This window comes from Nymphalis io, chromosome 9 (assembly GCF_905147045.1).
Source record: "Nymphalis io chromosome 9, ilAglIoxx1.1, whole genome shotgun sequence".
Classification (NCBI taxonomy): Eukaryota; Metazoa; Arthropoda; class Insecta; order Lepidoptera; family Nymphalidae; genus Nymphalis; species Nymphalis io.
Window position 1 is genome coordinate 8,528,266 of NC_065896.1, and position 20,265 is coordinate 8,548,530.

At 34.6% G+C, this 20,265-nt stretch overlaps 1 protein-coding gene across 1 annotated transcript; it reads right to left on the reverse strand.

The window, feature by feature from the left end:
• Window positions 1-1,029: 1,029 nt before the first annotated feature.
• LOC126770475 (serine/threonine-protein kinase ATR) lies at window positions 1,030-20,075 on the reverse strand. The gene is made up of 29 exons (XM_050489866.1): window positions 19,800-20,075; window positions 19,584-19,709; window positions 18,051-19,479; window positions 17,239-17,805; window positions 15,403-16,873; window positions 14,879-15,081; window positions 14,478-14,614; window positions 13,893-13,982; window positions 13,459-13,643; window positions 13,265-13,380; window positions 12,704-12,807; window positions 12,344-12,534; window positions 11,655-11,794; window positions 10,853-11,008; window positions 10,170-10,396; window positions 9,290-9,443; window positions 8,762-8,872; window positions 7,610-7,776; window positions 6,538-6,667; window positions 5,902-6,065; window positions 5,568-5,724; window positions 5,078-5,317; window positions 4,447-4,684; window positions 3,552-3,797; window positions 3,083-3,239; window positions 2,741-2,805; window positions 2,134-2,317; window positions 1,530-1,716; window positions 1,030-1,236 (listed from the first exon to the last, which is right to left on the reverse strand). Exons 1-29 carry the CDS (start codon window positions 19,934-19,936, stop codon window positions 1,108-1,110), a joined length of 7,608 nt encoding a protein of 2,535 aa, XP_050345823.1. The 5' UTR covers window positions 19,937-20,075; the 3' UTR covers window positions 1,030-1,107.
• Window positions 20,076-20,265: the final 190 nt, after the last annotated feature.

Consider the following 20,265-nt stretch of genomic DNA (forward strand, 5'->3'; position numbering starts at 1 on the left):
TATAGAAACAAATGTCTGTCCTGGGTAGGAATCGAACCCACGACCTGCGGCGCAAAAGGCAAGTATCTACCAACCACGCCAACCGGCTCGTCGATCTTCATCATCAGACAATCGCAATTGTCTGCTAGACGTCATGGCCTCTCCCACTTGTTTGTTATGTATTCATTTCTTGAGTTACATTATTGCAATTTTCGTAGGGATATCGTAATTTTTTTCTTAAGTAAAATATAGCCTATGCTACTTAGTAATAATTAGCTTTCTCTAGGTGAAAGATTTTTTAAAATCGGTGTAATTGTTTGTGAGTTTATCCGTTATAAACAAACACACAAAAAATCCAAAATCAATTTTTTATAATATACTACTTCTTTTCATTATTTCTATCTTTTCCTCCAAATTTCTGATTCGTGCTTTGTCTTCTAGATTTTCTTGCACAAGTGTGTCATATTTAATTTTCAGCTCTTCGTATTTGTTGATTATGAACTTAATTGATGATGAAACTTGTGAGTTCTGATCTCTGACTGTATTGGTACTAGGAGTGATTCACACTTCGCATCCTGGGCGGCTGTCCATGTGGAGAATACATTTTTAAATTTATTCAGAACGTGTACTTATTGGGTATGAAGTCCTATTTTATGGCACGGTTTTATTGTTTTAAATTTTAACTATTTTAAAAATAAATTTTATTTACAAAGACGTAATGCACTCAGTAAGCGGTCTGAGGAGAGTTATTCTTTGCACAAACATATAATACAATATTTTAAAGGTACATTAATAATAATTAGCATCTTATGCGAATTCATTTTCATATAGGATTATGTCAATGTCTTCATGACCCACGTTTTGACATTTAATGTATTTTTATAATAGTATAATATAATATTATTTTGTGCTCAAATATCGTAAATAAACGCCAGAAAAAGGAGAAAAAAAATATATTTACTGTTTGCGTAAATATAGTTACTATAGCAGTAAATACAAACGTCATGATTATGGTCATTGAAATACTTAAAATAAAACACAAAATTTAAGAAAAAAATTTATTGTTGAATTCTTATAAAATAACCCGTAATCATTGTTGTAAACTTCAGTAATATATATTATATATTTTCAAAGGAAGGGTCCCCAGCCAATATACATCTGGCATAAATTGTGGATGCTCGTAGCTTCAACGATTAAATGTTCAACTTGACCTTCAGGCGATAGAGATAACGACAACTGTTTGTTCTTTGTTTTTACCTGAAAAAAATATATTAACATAATGGGTGCAAACAATAAACATCTGAAGCTTTTGTTCTAAGCATGTTTTAAAGGGTCAGTGAACTAAGCAAAACATGTTACTTTTAATATTATTGTAGTAGCAGTGCTGGTGTCTGGGTAGGTACCACTTAACTAGCAAGGCTAATAAGTAAGTATAAGAAATTGTTATTATTTTAAATAGTATTAATTTCTATGGGTGAGGAGAGGTGGTGGTCACTGACCTTCAGGTAGATTTTTGGCCGTCCCCTTACTACGACTGAGCAAAAACTCACCATGCCATTGAGTCTCTGTCGGATGTGCTGCAGGTGCTGCAGCGCCTGCTCGTTGGTTCGCTCGCCGTGGTCGAGCGCTCGCGAGCGGCCCCACGACACGAGCGGGTCGTACACGAAGGGCCCCACCACCGACATGAGCGCCGCTGTCTGTGCGCGCAGCGCCACCATCACCGCCTCGCAGCTTTTCCTGGACAACACATTAATATATAACAAGACGGCTTAGTGTTTACAACACATGAATCTTTCAGACCCAGACAAATATCACTGAATTTTCAGGCACTTATCTTGTTCAAGTTAAATAAAAGATTGTGAGGAAACGTGAAGAATTCGGAGGAAAATCTGGCATATGTGGTACAAATAAACACCAACTCGTAGTGGAGCAGCCTGTTGGTAATAGCTACAACCCTTCTCCTCTGGAAGCGATGAGGCCTTTGCCTAGCAGTGGGACATATATAGGCTGTTAATTTGCTTTACTTTTAGATTAATATAGTGATTCGATACTCTCGAGAAAAAATTGGTAAACAAAATTGTTAATAAAAGTTCTTGATTATTCTGCTTTCATATCAATTATTTTTTATACATAATAGAAAATAAGACAACTCACCTAAACATGCCTTCATGTTTGAGAGGACCCATAGCGGCTTCCATGTTGTGTGTCAACCTGAAAGGTACTCTCTCAGGCCATTCGAATGATTCCCCCTTGTTGAACAAACAATTGAAGTCGACGTGGACTGTGTCGCCGTTCGTTGAGTCGAAGGATATATTCTCACCATGTCTATCCCCTAAACCTGAGGAAATATTAAGAAATTAAGTTGTGAGTAGTGTATGAGCTAAAACGAATACCTGTTTTGTGATAACATCTAAATACTTATTACTATTAAAACGCAATCGTGAATTTGATATTATTATAATAATTACAAAATTAACGGGATACATCCATCAACTATCATATCGATTTATAAACATTTTATAAATGAGATACGATTGGGTTCTTATTCTTATGTATATTATTCTAACAAATATTTTATTTCAAAATATCAAATAAACAACAATTCACGTGTCGTAAAAATATATTATGGTTAATCATTATTGTACAAAATATTCCTCTGCTAACACTCAATAATGTCGTCATTTTCTAAGGTTTTAGAAGATTAGAATTAAAAGTATAAAAGTAACAAACGTTATCTTTGTATATATTTCTGGAAGCTTACCTAAAATGTAGCCAACCATGGACATCACAGCTGTAGTACGTATGTAAGCTGATCTAGCTTGATACCTGCGGAAAAAGGGTTTATTTTTCTTACATTCAAAATATATATTACTATATATATATATATAACAAAGTAGCATATATATATATGCTACTTTGTTTCTATTACTACCTTATATTATTATAAATTATAACAATAACTTTGGAAGGATAGGGAAATGTTTTTCCATGTCAAATCTTAATTTATTGTTTATTGCGTATGTTTTTTATAAAGTATTAAATTATAGAAAACCATTTAAATCTAACGATTAAAAAATACTTTAAACAAGTTCGGATCGCTTACCACCCATAAGGATCAGAAAATACTCTTCTAAACCACTCCTGGAATACCGGCGGATGCCGCGGCAGTAATTGTTCTTCATAAATACGACGTTTTTTCTCGACAGGGTCTTTATTGGAGCACATCATTTCTTTCAGTTCGCGATTATTTGTGTGTATACCTGTATATGTATATTGAGAAAATATAGTCCTGAGTAATTAATTACAAAATAAATATCCAAAGGTGAAAATGAATGTATGTACACTCGCTTAAAGGCCAACTTGATCTGTTAACAATAAATAGTATTTTAAAACCAATAACTAATGTAACTGACAAACACAAGGAACATAACATTCCAAAAGTTGGTGGCGCATTGGCGATGCAAGGAATGGTTAAAATGTCTGACGGAGCTAATGTTTATGGGCAGTGGTGACCACTTACCATCAAGTGGCCGAATTTCCCGTCCGTCTACCTAATATAAAATAAAAATTACCTTTTTGTTTATAAATATGCATAAGAATAGGTCTTAAGCCAAGTAAATTTGGAACCCATTCAATAAGACCGCATTCCTCGTTTAAAGGCAAAACACTGTATGTCCTTATGTAGAGTCGTCTTTTGCGGGTCTCTGGTGCATCTTGAAGAAATCTATTAACAACACCATTGAACTCCATCAGACGGAAATCTTTGCGAAGATCATCTCGAGGCTTCAGCATAATTATATAAGCTTTGCCATCGGAACCTGAAATAAATAAACGTCATTCAATTTGTTGCCAAAAAGGATTTAAATAACTTAAATAAAAATAAAAGAAATTAGCAAACCTATTAATATTAATTATTAATATAAAGTTATTAAATATGAATTAAAATAGAACAGTAACTCAATATTACGTTAAAAATACTTATTAGTTTTAACAACTTATTATCTCTGCTTACTTAGTTCCATATTAGTTATTAGGGGAAAATTGATTGATTTATGTTATCTTGTAATTATTCATTATTTTGTAAATCCGTGGTGTATGTTTTCCGAATAATAAATAGGCGACAACCATGATGCATCCCAAAAATTATAATTTTATAGCTACTTGAATATACCTATTATAATTATAATTCAAGGGTCTGGATATTTATGTCACAATCACTACCGATTATTGTCCATTGTTATCTGTATTTGTTGCGATTTACTAGCATTTGGTAAAAATAAGTCATACTAAATACTTTTCCTAATAATTGAAAATGACCAGCTACGATTGCAAGCCATCATACACTCCCAAAATTATGACAGCATTACAAAAACCTATCAGCCAATTTAAAACCTTAACTTGTTAGAAATAACATTTAATTTTGCTTGAAGTATTTTTTTTTACAATTGCATATAATACAGTATTTACCACGTAAAGTAACTTTTCTTGGTTTTTGCAACGACGGCAGAATAGTGACACGTTCTTCAATGCCGGCGATGTATACCGTCGGTTCCGTCGGTATGTTGAAGTCGATCCGTTCTTGTCTGGCTGCCTTCGATGGTAGTACTATTTTACAGAACTCTTGGAATGGCATCATGATATGACTGAAGTTGTCGGACGAGAGGAGTCGCGGCAGACCTCGGACGAGAGCTGACACTGTGGTCGACTGTCAATAAAAATTGATTCGTTTTATTTTTATTTTATCTGGAAAATGGTCTACACAATGGTTACGTAATGGCTGATCACCCACACTCATAGACATTTGCTGTATAAGAAATATCAAGTGTTCACAAATACCAAGCTATATTCGATATAATGCTTCGTGCTAAATAAGTGTGCTTAAACTGCTTACTATACAGGTTAATTTTTAAAACCTATCAGGACTATTTTTTTTCTATGACTTAACAATTCAACAGATTTTATTTAATTAAATTAATTAAAAATAATCAAATTGATCTCTCTTAGCCTTAATAACTCAGCAGGGTGCGGGCGGGTGTCACCGGCGGGGTGTCGCGTGACATATCATCAGTGGGCAAAATAATAAGAGCGGGTCGCATACGGAGCCGGCGCTGGGCACGGGGTTGTTGCAGAGCTCGATGAGGCGCTCGGCGAGCGCGGTGAAGTCGTCGCGCAGGCGGCGCGCGGCGGGCTGGCGCAGCGCGGGCGCCGCGAACACGTCGGCGCAGCGCCGCGCGCGCACGGGGTAGCCCGACTGCAGCACGCTCAGGCTCATCCACAGCGACTGCTGCGGGTACGCCACCACCAGCTTCACGAGGATCGCCTTCAGCTGCTGGTACACCTGCCGACACTGCCTAATGACTCAACTGAAACTAGCGGTGCTTGCCAATAGTGGGAAACGCGTTCGTCCAATCGAATATATACAGCATGTAGTGACTGAACCATTTCGTCTTCTTATAATTACTATAGTTATGTAACGTATACTAAAATAAAATATATTTTAAGCACCACTTACTATCTGTATACGTGCATAAATTATAGGAGTAGGATATACATGTCTCAGTGATATTATAAATAAGTTTTAAATTGACCTCTTTGACGGGGTGACAAATTCTCGATATGATCTGCGAAAAGGCCGTCAAAAATAGATATGTCGGGAGCCTTTCGGAATAAGTCTTTATAATTTCTGTCATTTGAGCTAGTATTGAATGAATACTCGTATCCGCTGCCGTCACTTCGACGTCCAACCTATAAAAAAAAACTTAATTATATTAACATATAACATAAAATAAACCTCAATTTATTACTATATATACAATATAAATAATATAATAGTGAAATTATAACAATAACCGTCTCGGCAAAATACTTTTAACTGTATAAGCAATTTTTAAATTGCTGATAATAATAAAGTAGTCTGCGTACCATATGGACAGCATCCTGGGCATGCTCTGGTAGAGGTACTTGTGCCCGTACTGCAGCGCCTTCCCGTAGCTGTTGAGCGCGTACAGGCGGCGCGCCCACACCGCGCTCGCCGGCGCGCCGCCCTCCGCGCCGCTCGCCTTCTCGTAGTACGAGCCGAGGCACACCTGGAATTCATATATATTGTTATGTATTGTTTTCGCACTACGTTATATCAACGGAAGGTGCTGTAAGTCATAAGTTGCACTCATTATCTCAGTATCATATTTAATTCAACGTGTTGCCAATAGATGGCGCTGTAATTTATTTTCCTTAAAATGATTGCTCGACTCTAGTGGCGACGGTTAAATTATAAATATCATTGTAGACCTTGGGCTCTCATTCATTTCGCTCGCCTGCCGTCTAATGGAAAGCAGATTTAAAAGGAAATTGTGATTGATATTCAATTTTTTTGTTCCACGTCCTAACAATATATAATATATATGTATTTACATCATTCCAAAAAATATTGTCTAGAATTACTTTAATTATATAATTATTTTATCGATAGTAAGAATCAATAGTTATAATATATTATCTTTGGCATTCGCAATACTTCATAAATAATATAAAATAAAATTAGTATGTCAAATTACTTACCAAACTCTTCTCCCATTGTTTGAAGACATCAACTGCCTCCTTATAGTAGCCGATGTTCACATCGACATCAACATTAGTTGTTTCATCATTATATTTGGCTATCAAGAGCTTCGCTTTAGCGCATATTTTTCTAAAAATATAAATTTTGTTTAACTCACACAATAGTCTGTGTAAAGTAAAGAATAATGTTTCATTTCTTAGTAAATATAACCATTATTCTTTAATCTGTTTCATCATCTTAACATAACAAACGTACCTCTAGACATAAGACTATTTTGCCGTAATTTTATTGGAGTAAATTTATATTTTGAAAACAAACGGACGCATTTGAACGCACAGTACAGTAACAGCCTGTTAATGTACCACTGCTGTGCTAAGGCCACCTCTCCCTTTTGAGGCGGTTTGGAGCTTATTCCACCACGCTGCTCCAATGCGGATTGGTAGAATACACACGTGGCAGAATTTCAATGAAATTAGACACATGCAGGTTTCCTCACGCTGTTTTCCTTCACCGTCAAGCACGAGATGAATTATAAACACGAATTAAGCACATGAAAATTCAGTGGTGCTTGCCCGGGTTTGAACCCACGATCATCGGTTAAGATTTACGCGTTCTAACCACTAGGCCATCTCGGCTAGATTTGAACGTTTTATCGTAATATAGATCGCGTTAAAATAACTATTTTACACTAGCACTATTATGTACTTTACGGAAAAGCCAAAAACTTTACAAAGACATTTCAATATCGTAAGCATTATTTTGTTTTTAAAAGATATAACTATTATTAATAACATATAACTCGTATTCTCTTGTGTCCTAATTTAGATTTAACAATCCATTTTTCGGATTCAATTCAAACTAATAAAATATTGATTTTATCTGTCTAGTGATTCTTATAAGCAGAATGAGGAAGTTGGAACTGTTTACACAATTTTTTCAGGTAATAAAAAGTTAACTGATAATTTCAGAAATCAAACATTAAAAGCACAAAACAATCCTTCAGATAACTAGCTTTGCTTAAAGTGTAAAAATAAATTCTTGAAGCAATACAAGAGTGTAACATTCATTCACCTCTGTTCCTGCGTAAGGTTTTCTAAATCCGGGAAGGCCTCCTCAATGCCACGTCGGAGCGTGGTCATCACGTGTTCCTGCTGCCCACGAGCCCAGTATATTTTCGCCTTTTCAATGAATAGTTCTTCCGGTTTGTATTCCTCAGCATTTAAAATATACATGTATGACTGAAACGATTCACTCCGTATTAAGATTTATGATGATATTTATTTGTGGGAACTAAGATTTTATGTCCCTTGTGTGTGTGTAATTACACTGGCTCACTCACCCTTCAAACCGGAACACAACAATATCAAGTATTGCTGTTTTGCGGTAGAATATCTGATGAGTGGGTGGTACCTACCCAGACGAGCTTGCACAAAGCCCTACCACCAGTAAAAATGTATAATGTTAAATATCATATCATCATTGTTTAAGTATTTATGACAAACTAAGTTCAGACTGCGGTTTAACCCGCGTGCAAACGGAGGGGGGAAGTGTTAGGTAACCTATGTTCTTTTCTGCACCTCTGAGAACGTGTACGCATAATTTCATGATGATCGGTTGAATAGTTAAAAACGCGAAAGCGTAACAAATAAACAAACAAATTCACTGTCGCATTTATAATTTCAGTAATAGCAGATACAAGTGATCATTTATTAGTAACAGTAAGAGTAACAGCCTGTAAATGTCCCACTGCTGGGCTAAGGCCTCCCCCCCCCTATTTTTGGAGCTTATTCTACCACGCTGCTCCAATGCGGGAATACACATGTGACAGAATTTTGATGAAATTAGACACATGCAGGTTTCCTCACGATATTTTCCTTCACCGAAAAGCACGAGATGAATTATAAAAAGATTAAGCACATGAAAATTCAGAAGTGCTTTCCGGGTTTGAACCCACGTTCATCGGGATCGTATCATTTATTAAATAATGGTACATTTATTGGATCAAAACAAAAAAGATAAATGACAAACTGAAGTAATTGATGAACTAATTGTTTAATAAAAATAATTGTGATGTTAATCACAATCTGGTACGTACCTTTTTTTGATAAATGCCATAACATGAAAGGAATATTTAATATTATAACGATAATATGAACACTAAAGGCTCATTTTATAGTAAGAAAATTGTTACTTATATTATAGGGTTATAATAAAACCAATCACCTGCTGGAACACACCAGCTTTTCTGGCGTGCTTCGCGCTTTGTAACCACAGGTCGCCGATACAGGCCTTCAGCCTACTCGCCGTCAATGGGTGGGTTGGTTCAAGCAATTCCTACATATAAATTTAATTAGAAAATTATTACTACTAAAATTACTTTATGTGAAAAAGCACTTATAGAATATGTGATAATTGACATATCAAGATGCAATAATGTATATACACATTTTATTTTTACAATCTTTTTTGACTGTGATGTCGATAAAAGAGGCCAATCAGTCAATCACACAATTTCATCAGTCTATTTGTGCATACATCATGATAAACTTGAAATAGATTTCAATGAAACGGTATTGCGACAGCTTTATAACCTTACATCAACCCAGAGGCAAATTTTTGCAACATTTGAACAAAGTGAGCGACATTATTATTATACACCCTGTAATATATATATATATATATATATATATATATATATATATATATATATATATATATATATATATATATATATGTATTTGTCTATCCTACCTGTGTTTGGTGCAACAGTATCCTCCTAAGTCTAAGCAGAGGCTCGATAGTCCTGAAGTCCGATTGCACGACGGACAGTCTCTGCCGCCACTCGCCCAGCAGATCATTAATTACTTGAATACCTTGTCCGCTACCGTCGTCTATGCCTTTTAATCTAGAAAAACATCATTTTGATTTTTAATATCATAATATTTACTGATACATATGATATGAATATTTTAATATTTAAATTAAAAAATAATTAATCAAGCAACGAAATATAAAATGTATTGAGGCAAACTTATTTTAAATTAGGCCTATCACCACCCGCACTTATATTTTTACAAAACTGGAGCTCGATATGCACAGTCTCTAGTGGCTTACTTGAGTCCGTAACAGCCTGTGAATGTCCCACTGCTGGGCTAAAGGCCTCCTCTCCTCTTTTTGAGGAGAAGGTTTGGAGCTTATTCCACCACGCTGCTCCAATGCGGGTTGGTAGAATTCACATGTGGCAGAATTTCAGTGAAATTAGACACATGCAGGTTTCCTCACGATGTTTTCCTTCACCGTAAAGCACGAGATGAATTATAATCACAAATTAAGCACATGAAAATTCAGTGGTGCTTGCCCGGGTTTGAACCCACGGTCATCGGTTAAGATTCACGCTTTCTTACCACAGGGCCATCTCGGCTATTGTATTACTTGAGTCCGGCCAACGTAGATTGCGTCCATTCATGATATATAATTTTATTTTAAATACCCAATTTCCAATAAAAAAGATTAAAATTATCATACTGTTGCAGAATCCATCAGAAAGATCATTTTATCCATAATCTTGAACAGTTTTCATATGTATTATATAGAATATTTGAATATATATATTAATTATTTAAATATCCACCTTTTCAAAACTTCCTCGGCGTGTCCAGCCTCCGTAATGATATGCAACCCGAGAACACTCTGGTAACCACTTCTGAGCGCACTTTCCTCTCTACTCTTCCCGTCCATTTGTTGTAGCAATCTCATCATCGCATCGTCACAGAACGTTTTAAACATGTCGTGGTCTTCCTTGCGAAAGGCGAGTAGAATTCGACCCATTAGGAGTCCCCAATTTTCTCGTGAAGGGGGCTGCGATTGATTTTAATTACATCACATTATATGTTAAAAATATACAAATTTGGTACATCATTTGTCTAATAAATAATTATTATTTTAAACACCTAACCCTGACATAAATAACTAACAATAGGTCAGATTGTCATACAATAGAATAATTCTGGTAACCTGTATGCAACGGTACGGTATTTATAGGTTTATTGTTGCAAAGTAATTATTTTTAGAAAAAACAATTACAATAATTAATTTTATGTATTTATTTGTTTACGATACCGTGCGGTTCCAGCACTGTAAAATAGACCTATCGTTTAAGCTAAGTAAGGGGAATTATTGGAAGCGCATCCATCAATACCTTCAGAACTTATCGGCACAACCAGCCTTATGGTGACAAGAAACCACCCACCAGCAAAAGCAGACAATTTTTATAAATATAATAATGACTTAAAATAATAAATATGTTCAACATACCACCGGCTTTTTCACCAGCTCTTCCAATTGTTCGAATCTCCCCAGTCTCCATAATGGCTCAGCCGATAATTCCATCATGTTATCTGAGTCATGTTCATTGAGCAGACGATACGCTGTGAACGGCTGATCGAGGTCCAAGTAGAATTCTATCATTCCCTAAAATCAAATACATTATCCGAAACAACATTGATTTATATTTTATTTTGATTTTTACATCAAACTTGTAGAATTCTATGACTAATCATTATGCATACAATAAAACATATACTCGCTATTTTTGTTTAAAGTTAAATATTGCTTATTAAATGAGTTATTTAATCATTTCATGTATAGCAAAATATTCTGACAAGTTGCTTAAATTTAACAGCAATACATCGATTTATGACGAGCCGGTTGGCGTGGTTGGTAGATACTTGCCTTTCACGCCGAAGGTTGTGGGTTCGATTCTCACCCAGGACAGACATTTGTGTGCATGAACATGTCTGTTTGTCCTGAGTTTGAGTGTAATTATCTATATAAGTATGTATTTACAAAAGAAAAGTAGTATATGTAGTATATCAGTTGTCTGGTTTCCATAGCACAAGCTCTGTACAAGCTTAATTTGGGATCAGATGGCCGTGTGAAAAATGTCCCAGGATATTATTATTATTATTTTCACTGGACTGGACAGTATCTATCCGAAATATATATAATATGTTTTTATTTTCCATTGAAAAGGTTGCCATTTAAATATATTTTTTAAGTGCAATGTCGAGTAACAAAAAACATAAATTAATTTTGAATAAAGGAAACAATATATTACTTGCAAGCTATGGCGGTCGAGCTGTCCATCCTGCGCCAGCCGCTCGTAGCACAGCGCGGCGTCCTGCAGGCGGCCCGTCACCACCTGCGTCAGGATAAACTCCTTCAGCGACGGCTCCGACCTCTTGATGGATAAGATACCTGAAATGCGTTATTTTACTTCTTTTAATCTACTTCATTAGGGAAAAGAAGCATCGGCAGACCAACAAAACGGTGGGCTGATGACATTGTTAAGAAAGCAGGGCAAGAATGGATGATTCTGGCCAGAGATAGAGGATTCTGGAAGGAGAAAAAGGAGGCCTTCACCCTATCGGGATCCACATTTCAAGATAATAACTAACCGCACTAACACTAGATTAATAAGTTAAAATATATACTAACACGACTAAGAACCATTTGAATTGTAAACATTTTAATGTGGAATAAAAGGCTAGTAAAGACTATATATACTACATATATATACTATAATCTACTTCAAAAATAATATAGACTTATAAAAAGGTTTTAATACATCAAAATATTTACGTAAAATTCTTATGTTCAGACATATGTATACGTGGACGGCTTAGATTAATGGAATCAAATCATTAAAAAAAAACGTTGGCTCCTATCTATAGAAATATATTTCAAATAACATTTTTATTATATTATTACTATATTTTTTTTTTAATATAATAAAATGAAACAAACCGGCAACAGAATCGGGTTCATCCAACAAAGCGTATATCTCAGCTAACAAGGGCAGCTGTTCCTGTACATGTCCCTTATCCTCGTCCATATAAAGCTCCAAGTATTGCAATGCGCGTTCGAGTTCTCCGCATGCATAATTACCACGAGCTATCATTAGTTTATCGAAACTCTCTACAAACTTCTTAATTGACCTTAAATAGAGAAATAAGAAAAAATATTGACGCCGAGTAATAGTTCGATCAAAAATAATTTTATTAATTAATTTTTAGCTGTTAATATATTACTAATTATAAATATGATTCTTTTTGCTAATTTTAAGCAATTGACAAGCTATTTCATAGAATGTCTGATATATCTTACTTGTAATTTTCGTTCGCCAAGGGTAGTTGCTTCACGTTGGTCCATTCCAGGAGCCATCGATTCAAGAAGTCCAGTAAAGTATATATTGTTTTGCTATACTTATTCTAAAAATAAATTAAAGCTTAATACAATTTACATACGGCAATATACACGCTCCAAAATCAGTCTAGTAGTGCACTTACCTGCAAATGTCTATAAGCAAATGTGGCTCCTTACATTTATAATTATTGTTCTTCCATTTTATTTATATATATAATGTCCCACATCTGGACAAAGGTCTCAAATAGACGGGAGCTTATCCCAACACGTGGTTTTATAGCAAGCTAGCGGATACACATGTGGCAGAGTTTCATCCGATACGTTCAGTTATACTTAATATGCTTTCCTCCACCGCCGAGCATCAGATAAATGATGGCGAAAACCCGAATTATTAACAAACAAAATATTAAGTGATTTTGATCCTGATATCTTTGATTCAATTCCACATATAAACCATAGCACTTAACTATGCCGGCTACTACATTTACGTATTCATTAAATAATTAAAAAAATAATAATTACCTGATTGCCTTCTGCTTGCACTGAATTAATATTTGGTGTCATCCTTATATGCCGCAACATTTTATACTTAGATCTCTCTACCGTTGCTGGAATTACGCTTTCATTATTCTCTAAACCTAAAAGAGAGTTTTAATAATTACAAGACAAAAACGCCATCAATATTTACTGATAAAGCCATAGAAAATTGTAAATACCTATAACGGCCATTATTTCTTCCTGTATGAGCTGAACATTCTTATTGGACATAACAGCGTGAAGCAGCACATACGGTAAGAATAGGAATAGTGTCCGAACGTCGCGACGCATACTTGGGTGAACTGTACGCAAAAGTTCTCGAATACTTTCAGATTCTATTGAAGGTATTAATTGACCCGTCCAACTGAAATATTGGGGTTATAAATTACGACAACACTACAAGACATTTTTATATTTGTAGCAGTATAAACGTCATTGCTTATCACATATGATGCAATATATGACGTCATTAGCGGGTTTTGTGATGTCTGTGATTCTTGTTTCTAATGACATAACGACATGGTACATACATAATACAACTTATTACTATATTATTGGTATAATATCACAATATAACTTATTTCTATTTATCATTCTATTTATTTAAACGTACTTGTGTGCCCATTCCAGAAACACAGTTCCGTGTACAGAACCAAATAATGGATGTACTTTCTTCGGCTGAGACGGATACGCCAGAGTGTACCTGTAAATATGTTTATCATCATTGATATTAAGTTTAACGTAATTATAATATATATACATATATATAATATATAATATATACATATATATATATATATATATTTTATGTATATATATATATATATATATATATATATATATATATATATATATATATATATATATATATGTATAGTGGAATGATCGTCGGTTAAGATTCACGCGTTCAAACCCGGGCGAGCACTACTGAATTTTCATGTGCTTAATTTGTGTTTATAATTCATCTCGTGCTTGACGGTGAAGGAAAAAATCGTGAGGAAACCTGCATGTGTCTAATTTCGTTGAAATTATGCCACATGTGTATTATACCAACCCGGATTGGAGCATCGTGGTGGAATAAGCTCCAAACCTTCTCCTCAAAAGGGAGAGGAGGCCTTAGCCCAGCAGTGGGACATTAACGGGCTGTAACTGTTACTGTATAGAAGAAAGTCTGCACATGTGTCAGAGTCTGAAATACCTCGAACTAAGTAACGGATACATGACTTGATGCATATTTTCCGGAAAACTATCCCAGACTTCCTTTTTCGTTCCAGTCGGTGATATGTCATAAATTTTTAATATCTCTTGAATAGTTAGAGCATAGCAATCCATGTTCTGAAATTATATAATATATTTAATCAATGGAGTTAAATATGGTATTTAAAAACAAAGACGGCATTTTAATTAAATTTCATAGATTTTCTAGATTAACAATGAATAGTATTACATTATAACATTTTATATATAGTTAATTAGTTTAGCGGTTATCTAGTTAAACACTGCTATCTGAGTACAGAAAGAGTTCTGTAATCATTGATTTACCATATAATTAATAAATGAAACATTCATAAGTGAATGCAGCAGTAAGGAAGGCCTCACCATGGTGTCCTTCTCGTACTGGAAGGCGCGGACGAGCTCGCCGAGCGCGGTGGCGGCGAAGCAGTCGTCGCCGATGGAGAAGGCGAAGGGCTCGCGGTGCGGCTGCACGTACTGGCGCGGCAGGTGCCCCGCCTCCAGCGCGCCCAGCTGCCCCACGCACGCGCCGCGCGCCAGCGACACCGCCGCGCTCGCCTCCTTGCAGCCTGCCACACGAACTCGCATTACCGGCCTACTCATTCGACGCGGCTGTCCATGACCGGTGGTAGTCACTTTCCATCAGTTCTTACATAAAAAACTACCGGGATCTCCTAGATACATTCGGCACTCCCGGGGAGAGCTGCTGTGCGAGACTATAATACAGCCAAGTAGGTGCTTAAGTATTTCTCGATAGAAAAACCAAATAACTTTAATTGGCCAAACAAACAAACAACAACATTTAGTGGGGCTATTCAAGTTTTTAAAGTAGCTAAGCTATTTAAACATAGCTCGACCAAAACGATAAATAATAAAGTATGATAACTTACCGACCAGCAAACAATCTATGAGTTCCACCATGATGGGCTCTATATTCTTTCCCCCGAATATCGCTCTGTGTATTTCGGATCGGTTGTTTTTCAATAATTTGTTCAAGTGCGAAAAAGCGGAGATCTTTATATTTGGAATATCATGATTCAAATGTTGCAGGTACCACTTTATTTTATCCTGGAAACCGTCCGGCTGTGTCCGTTTAACGTGTTTTTTTATAACTAACTTAACTCGCTCAGAAATTTTCGAATCTTCTACGAAAAATAAGTCGGATATATGGGAGCTCAGAAGATTTTCATTTTTCAATATAATGTACTGGAAAATTTTATTTATTTCGTTTGGAGCGTATTCAAACTGCTGCAGGAGCGAAACGGCAAGGTTCGACAATAGAGGACCTAAGGAAATACTGTCGATATTGTGAACGAACGATCCCCACGCTTCGGCGAGAATTTTCGGAAATTCCTTTGCCAATGGTAGTGCTGATCTTAGAGTTGCGAGGACTTTAAATCTCAAAGGCGTGAGATACTGGGTCCCCATCAGCTGCATTATATCCGGAAAGCTTTTTAGTGCTTTGCGTTTAACTGACAAAGCCACTTTGCTATTAACAAGCTTGTGATCGAAATACGCTAAAACACCCAAAAATTTTGGATTCAGGAATTCCGCTATTTGTGTAGTACTCATGCTCATGCTATACTGAGGAGTTGACACGTCTGGGTCGTGGCACGCTAGATATCTGCACGCGTCCAAAACTTTCTGCGGGTTAACGCAATATTGCAAAAGGAATTCCGTCAATATCACTCTGAAGTGTCTTTTGATTAAATTTATAGTAGAAGTTTTGGTAAGTTTTTCTATCACATCGTAACACTTCCTGGCTGCTTCTTTAGATTCCGTTAAATAAACGTGAACATATATATGTGGGAATCTTTCGACTAGGAACTCTGATACAGAACATTGGACAAGAGTTGCGATTTCTTCTATCATAGACGGAACTTCCTTAACGACCGGAGCATAAGGTATAAGATATGGTAGAAAATGATGAATATCTTTCGATATAAAATCCCGATATCCAATAAATCCAAATGCTCGTACGACTTTTAAGAGATATACGGCGAAATCTTTACCGTTATATAAACTGCATTCAACGAATAGTTTGCAGTAATCTTTTTTGTATCTGTGGTACACTTGATTCGGGGTTTGATTATGAAATTCACATACGTCCCTCAAATCGACAATTGCTTTTGGAGAGAGAGAACACAGCGGATGCATTATGTAGTAAATGAGAAGTTTCGTTATGGGAAAAACTAATTTATCATTGCAACATAATCCCAATTCTTTGATGCAAGCCAGGGTAGTTGCTTGCATGGTATAATCATTGCTTTCCAAGCTTGTACATGTAGAATTTACTAGTAATTTTATAAATAAATTGATAATGACATCAATGTTCGAAATCCATTCAGGGTATTTATGACTCTGGAAAAAAAACAATGCTATTATATATCACCTAGTACTTTCCGACGTGGCTTCCCACGTGTGTGGAGGGATAGAGGCGTTTTGGTGCTAGGTAAAAGTAGCCTATGTCCGTCCTTGGGGTTAAAATTTTAACAAAATCGGTTCAGAGGTTTGACCATGAAATATAGATTATTTCCATCGAGGCTTTTTTTTTAATTTAATCATAAATTTTAGAAATGTGTTTCCAAATAATTACTTTTATTTCTATTTAGCACCACCATTAGGTGGTACTGCAATAAACCAAAGTAGTCAGGATCAAGACAATTAAGATAATGAAAGCCTCATTTTACTTTTGATGGATTATGAGTGAATATGATGATACATACCTGTGTACTGTCAATAAAAGGCTTAAAGACCTTCAGACCTTCTATCAAATAAGATTCGTTAATAATTTTGGTGGAAACTTCAAAATCAAAAATGTAATAGTGATTGCATAATCTTCTTACAAGTTTCCAATAGTCATCACCAATTTCTTTGCATATATTCATATTTACAAATTTACCGAATAATTTTTCGAGACCGGTGAATATTGAAATTTTTTTAGGCGTCATTAAATTTTCATCTGAATGCAAAACCTTGTACTCTTTTTTAACATGAGAACAAAAATCTCGAGATGTGGTTATACTCTCATTCAAGTTATGACAATTAAAACAATTAACACAGATACTTATTATAGAGTTTGTGAAAATTACTTGGCCTATAGGATTTTGAGCGTTTGTTACAATGATGCTGTAAGTACCTAAGGACATACAAGCCATGGCCGGTAAGACTTTTAGGATCTCCATTTGCAAATCTATGTCCTTTATCATAAAAACTGGCATCAAGTTATCTCCAATTATCTTACTAGCAGAAAGCATTTTGTTTATTTGCATTAAAGGATATAAATCTATAACCTGAAAAATAAATAAATTTGGTTCAATACAACCTTAGTAGTATGTTATAAGATATATTTACACAATTGCACTCTCTATTGCTGTAGCATTATGATCTGATAAGGTGGAAAATCGGATACAACTAGAAAGAGTTCAGGTGCAGGACCAACCCTACCGGATTGAAACCAGGTCCTTAAGGTCTGCAACTTTATAAGCTAGCCACTAGGCCTACAAGGCAAGTACATTATAATATAATAAATACTCACCTTTCTTGAGATCGCCAAATCCCTGTTTTTTATCACAGAACTATACAAAAATATTATTATTTTGTTCCATGTTTCATTTGTACCAGCTTGTAAATATATTTTAGCAATTAATAAATACTTTAATATCATACTCTTTACAGAATCACTAAATAGTAAGTGATGTTCGGAAAATACAGCTGATTTTTGAAAACATAGTATCTCTAATAATAAATTAGCATCTTCTCTAGTGATGTTTTCACTTAAATTAATTGTACTAAGTACAATATTCATAATTAATTCCATACTAGCTTCATTGCCAACAATCATACTTTGATGATGTTTTATTAACTTGGACAATGTATGCCATACATTCAAAATATTTTTTCTATTTATTAATTGATAAGCACTTTCTCCACTAGATACGGTCATCTTATCTTCAATACTTACTATTTCTAGTATACCTAGAGCTTTATGACACCTTTGTAAATGATAATTAACTAAAAACATATCTATGTTTGAGTCTTCACAAGATTTTATGCCATTAATAACAGATAATATTTGAATATAGTACCAATCTTCTCTTAAATTTATAATCCTGTCTGCTTTTCTGTTCGATTTGATGTGTTTGGCGATATTATTAGAGTAACAATTTGATACTTCATGCAATTGTAAAGGGTCCATCTCCGTTATAATTAATAATTCCTCTGATAACTTCATCTTACAACTTAACGACAAGCAATACAATTTAAGTTCTTGATGAAATATTGTACTTGTTTTGTTGCGTAGGATTATTGAACAAATGCTAACTACACTACTCTCAGAGTCACTGTCATTTTCAATATTTTTTAGAAATTCTAATATAATTGTATTCAAATCATTAAGCAAACTTGTATCAATTTCATATTTATCATGAAGAACACTCATGAATTGAATAAGAGCTTCCAGGCTTGATAACAATCTTTGATAAGCGCAAGGAAATATATCATAAAATTTCGAAATAGCATTCATATTTATATTTTTAATCAAATTAAGAAAAAAACTAAAACCAATATATTTTAAATCTATGCTAAAATCTTCGATTGCATTTAATACTTGTGCAAAAACATCTTTTTCAAGGTCTAGTGTAGTACTATATAACAAACCAGGTGGAATGCTTTCTGATAAGAGTTGCAACACAGAGTCAATTAAAGTTTTACATGTCATGATATTCTCGACCTTAACATAAATGGGGTCCAACTGTATGTCAACATTTGGTATGTCTATTTGTTCAGGTGTAAAATTTTCTAATATGACTTCTTTGACTTTCCCGTTCGGAAAATCTCTATAGTACTGTAAAAGTGTTATCAAAATTGCATAATATTCTGAATGAAGACTTTTATAAAATGATGCCCCATTTGTACATAAAATGTTAAGGATTTTTATTTGTGCCTCCTTACTTGTTGTATGAATTCTGAAAATTACAAGGAACAAATTGAGAACTATTTTAGTATCTGTATATAACCATGTTTTATATGTGCAAATTTAAAATATTCTAGCAAACAGTACCAATCTTACCTTTTAAGATCATTTACTGAACAGACATAAAATAGTCTACCAATAAGCCATGTATTGAAAGCACAATAATAAGAATCTGGACATTTTGAAATTCCTGGTCGAGGTACCAATACTTCTGAAAAATCCCTAACATATTTTTTTTAATTAGTTATATTAAAACAAATTAATAACACAACTTAATGTATTATTCACGTAGTTTAAAACGAATTGTCTTACCCTGATAGCTTTAATATGGATGTTAATAGTCTATCAAGTCCGTCTGCTGCATGTTCCAAATTGTTAAATAAAACAAGAGTAGGTGCATTAAACATCTGCCATACCGTGAAGGGACCATCATTACTATCGTCTTCCATAATTGAGTAATGTTGTTTGTTCTATATAAATAATGAAATCTAGTTCATATTGTTAATGCTTACTGAAGTATATATTAATAAACAAAAGCATACTTAAAGATAAACGTGATTAACTCATAACTAAAGATATAAATTGTAAAGTGACTAATCTAACTTCCAATCCCAATGTCATTTAATATGTATTATTTTGTGTTGAAGTTTATGTCAAACATTGAAACTCCCGCGAAATACCTAAGTAACATATGTTCAATGTTCCTATTTTATATATTGTTCAAATATCTATGGTATATTTGTAATAGATAGAATTATATATTGTCTGTTAAACAATA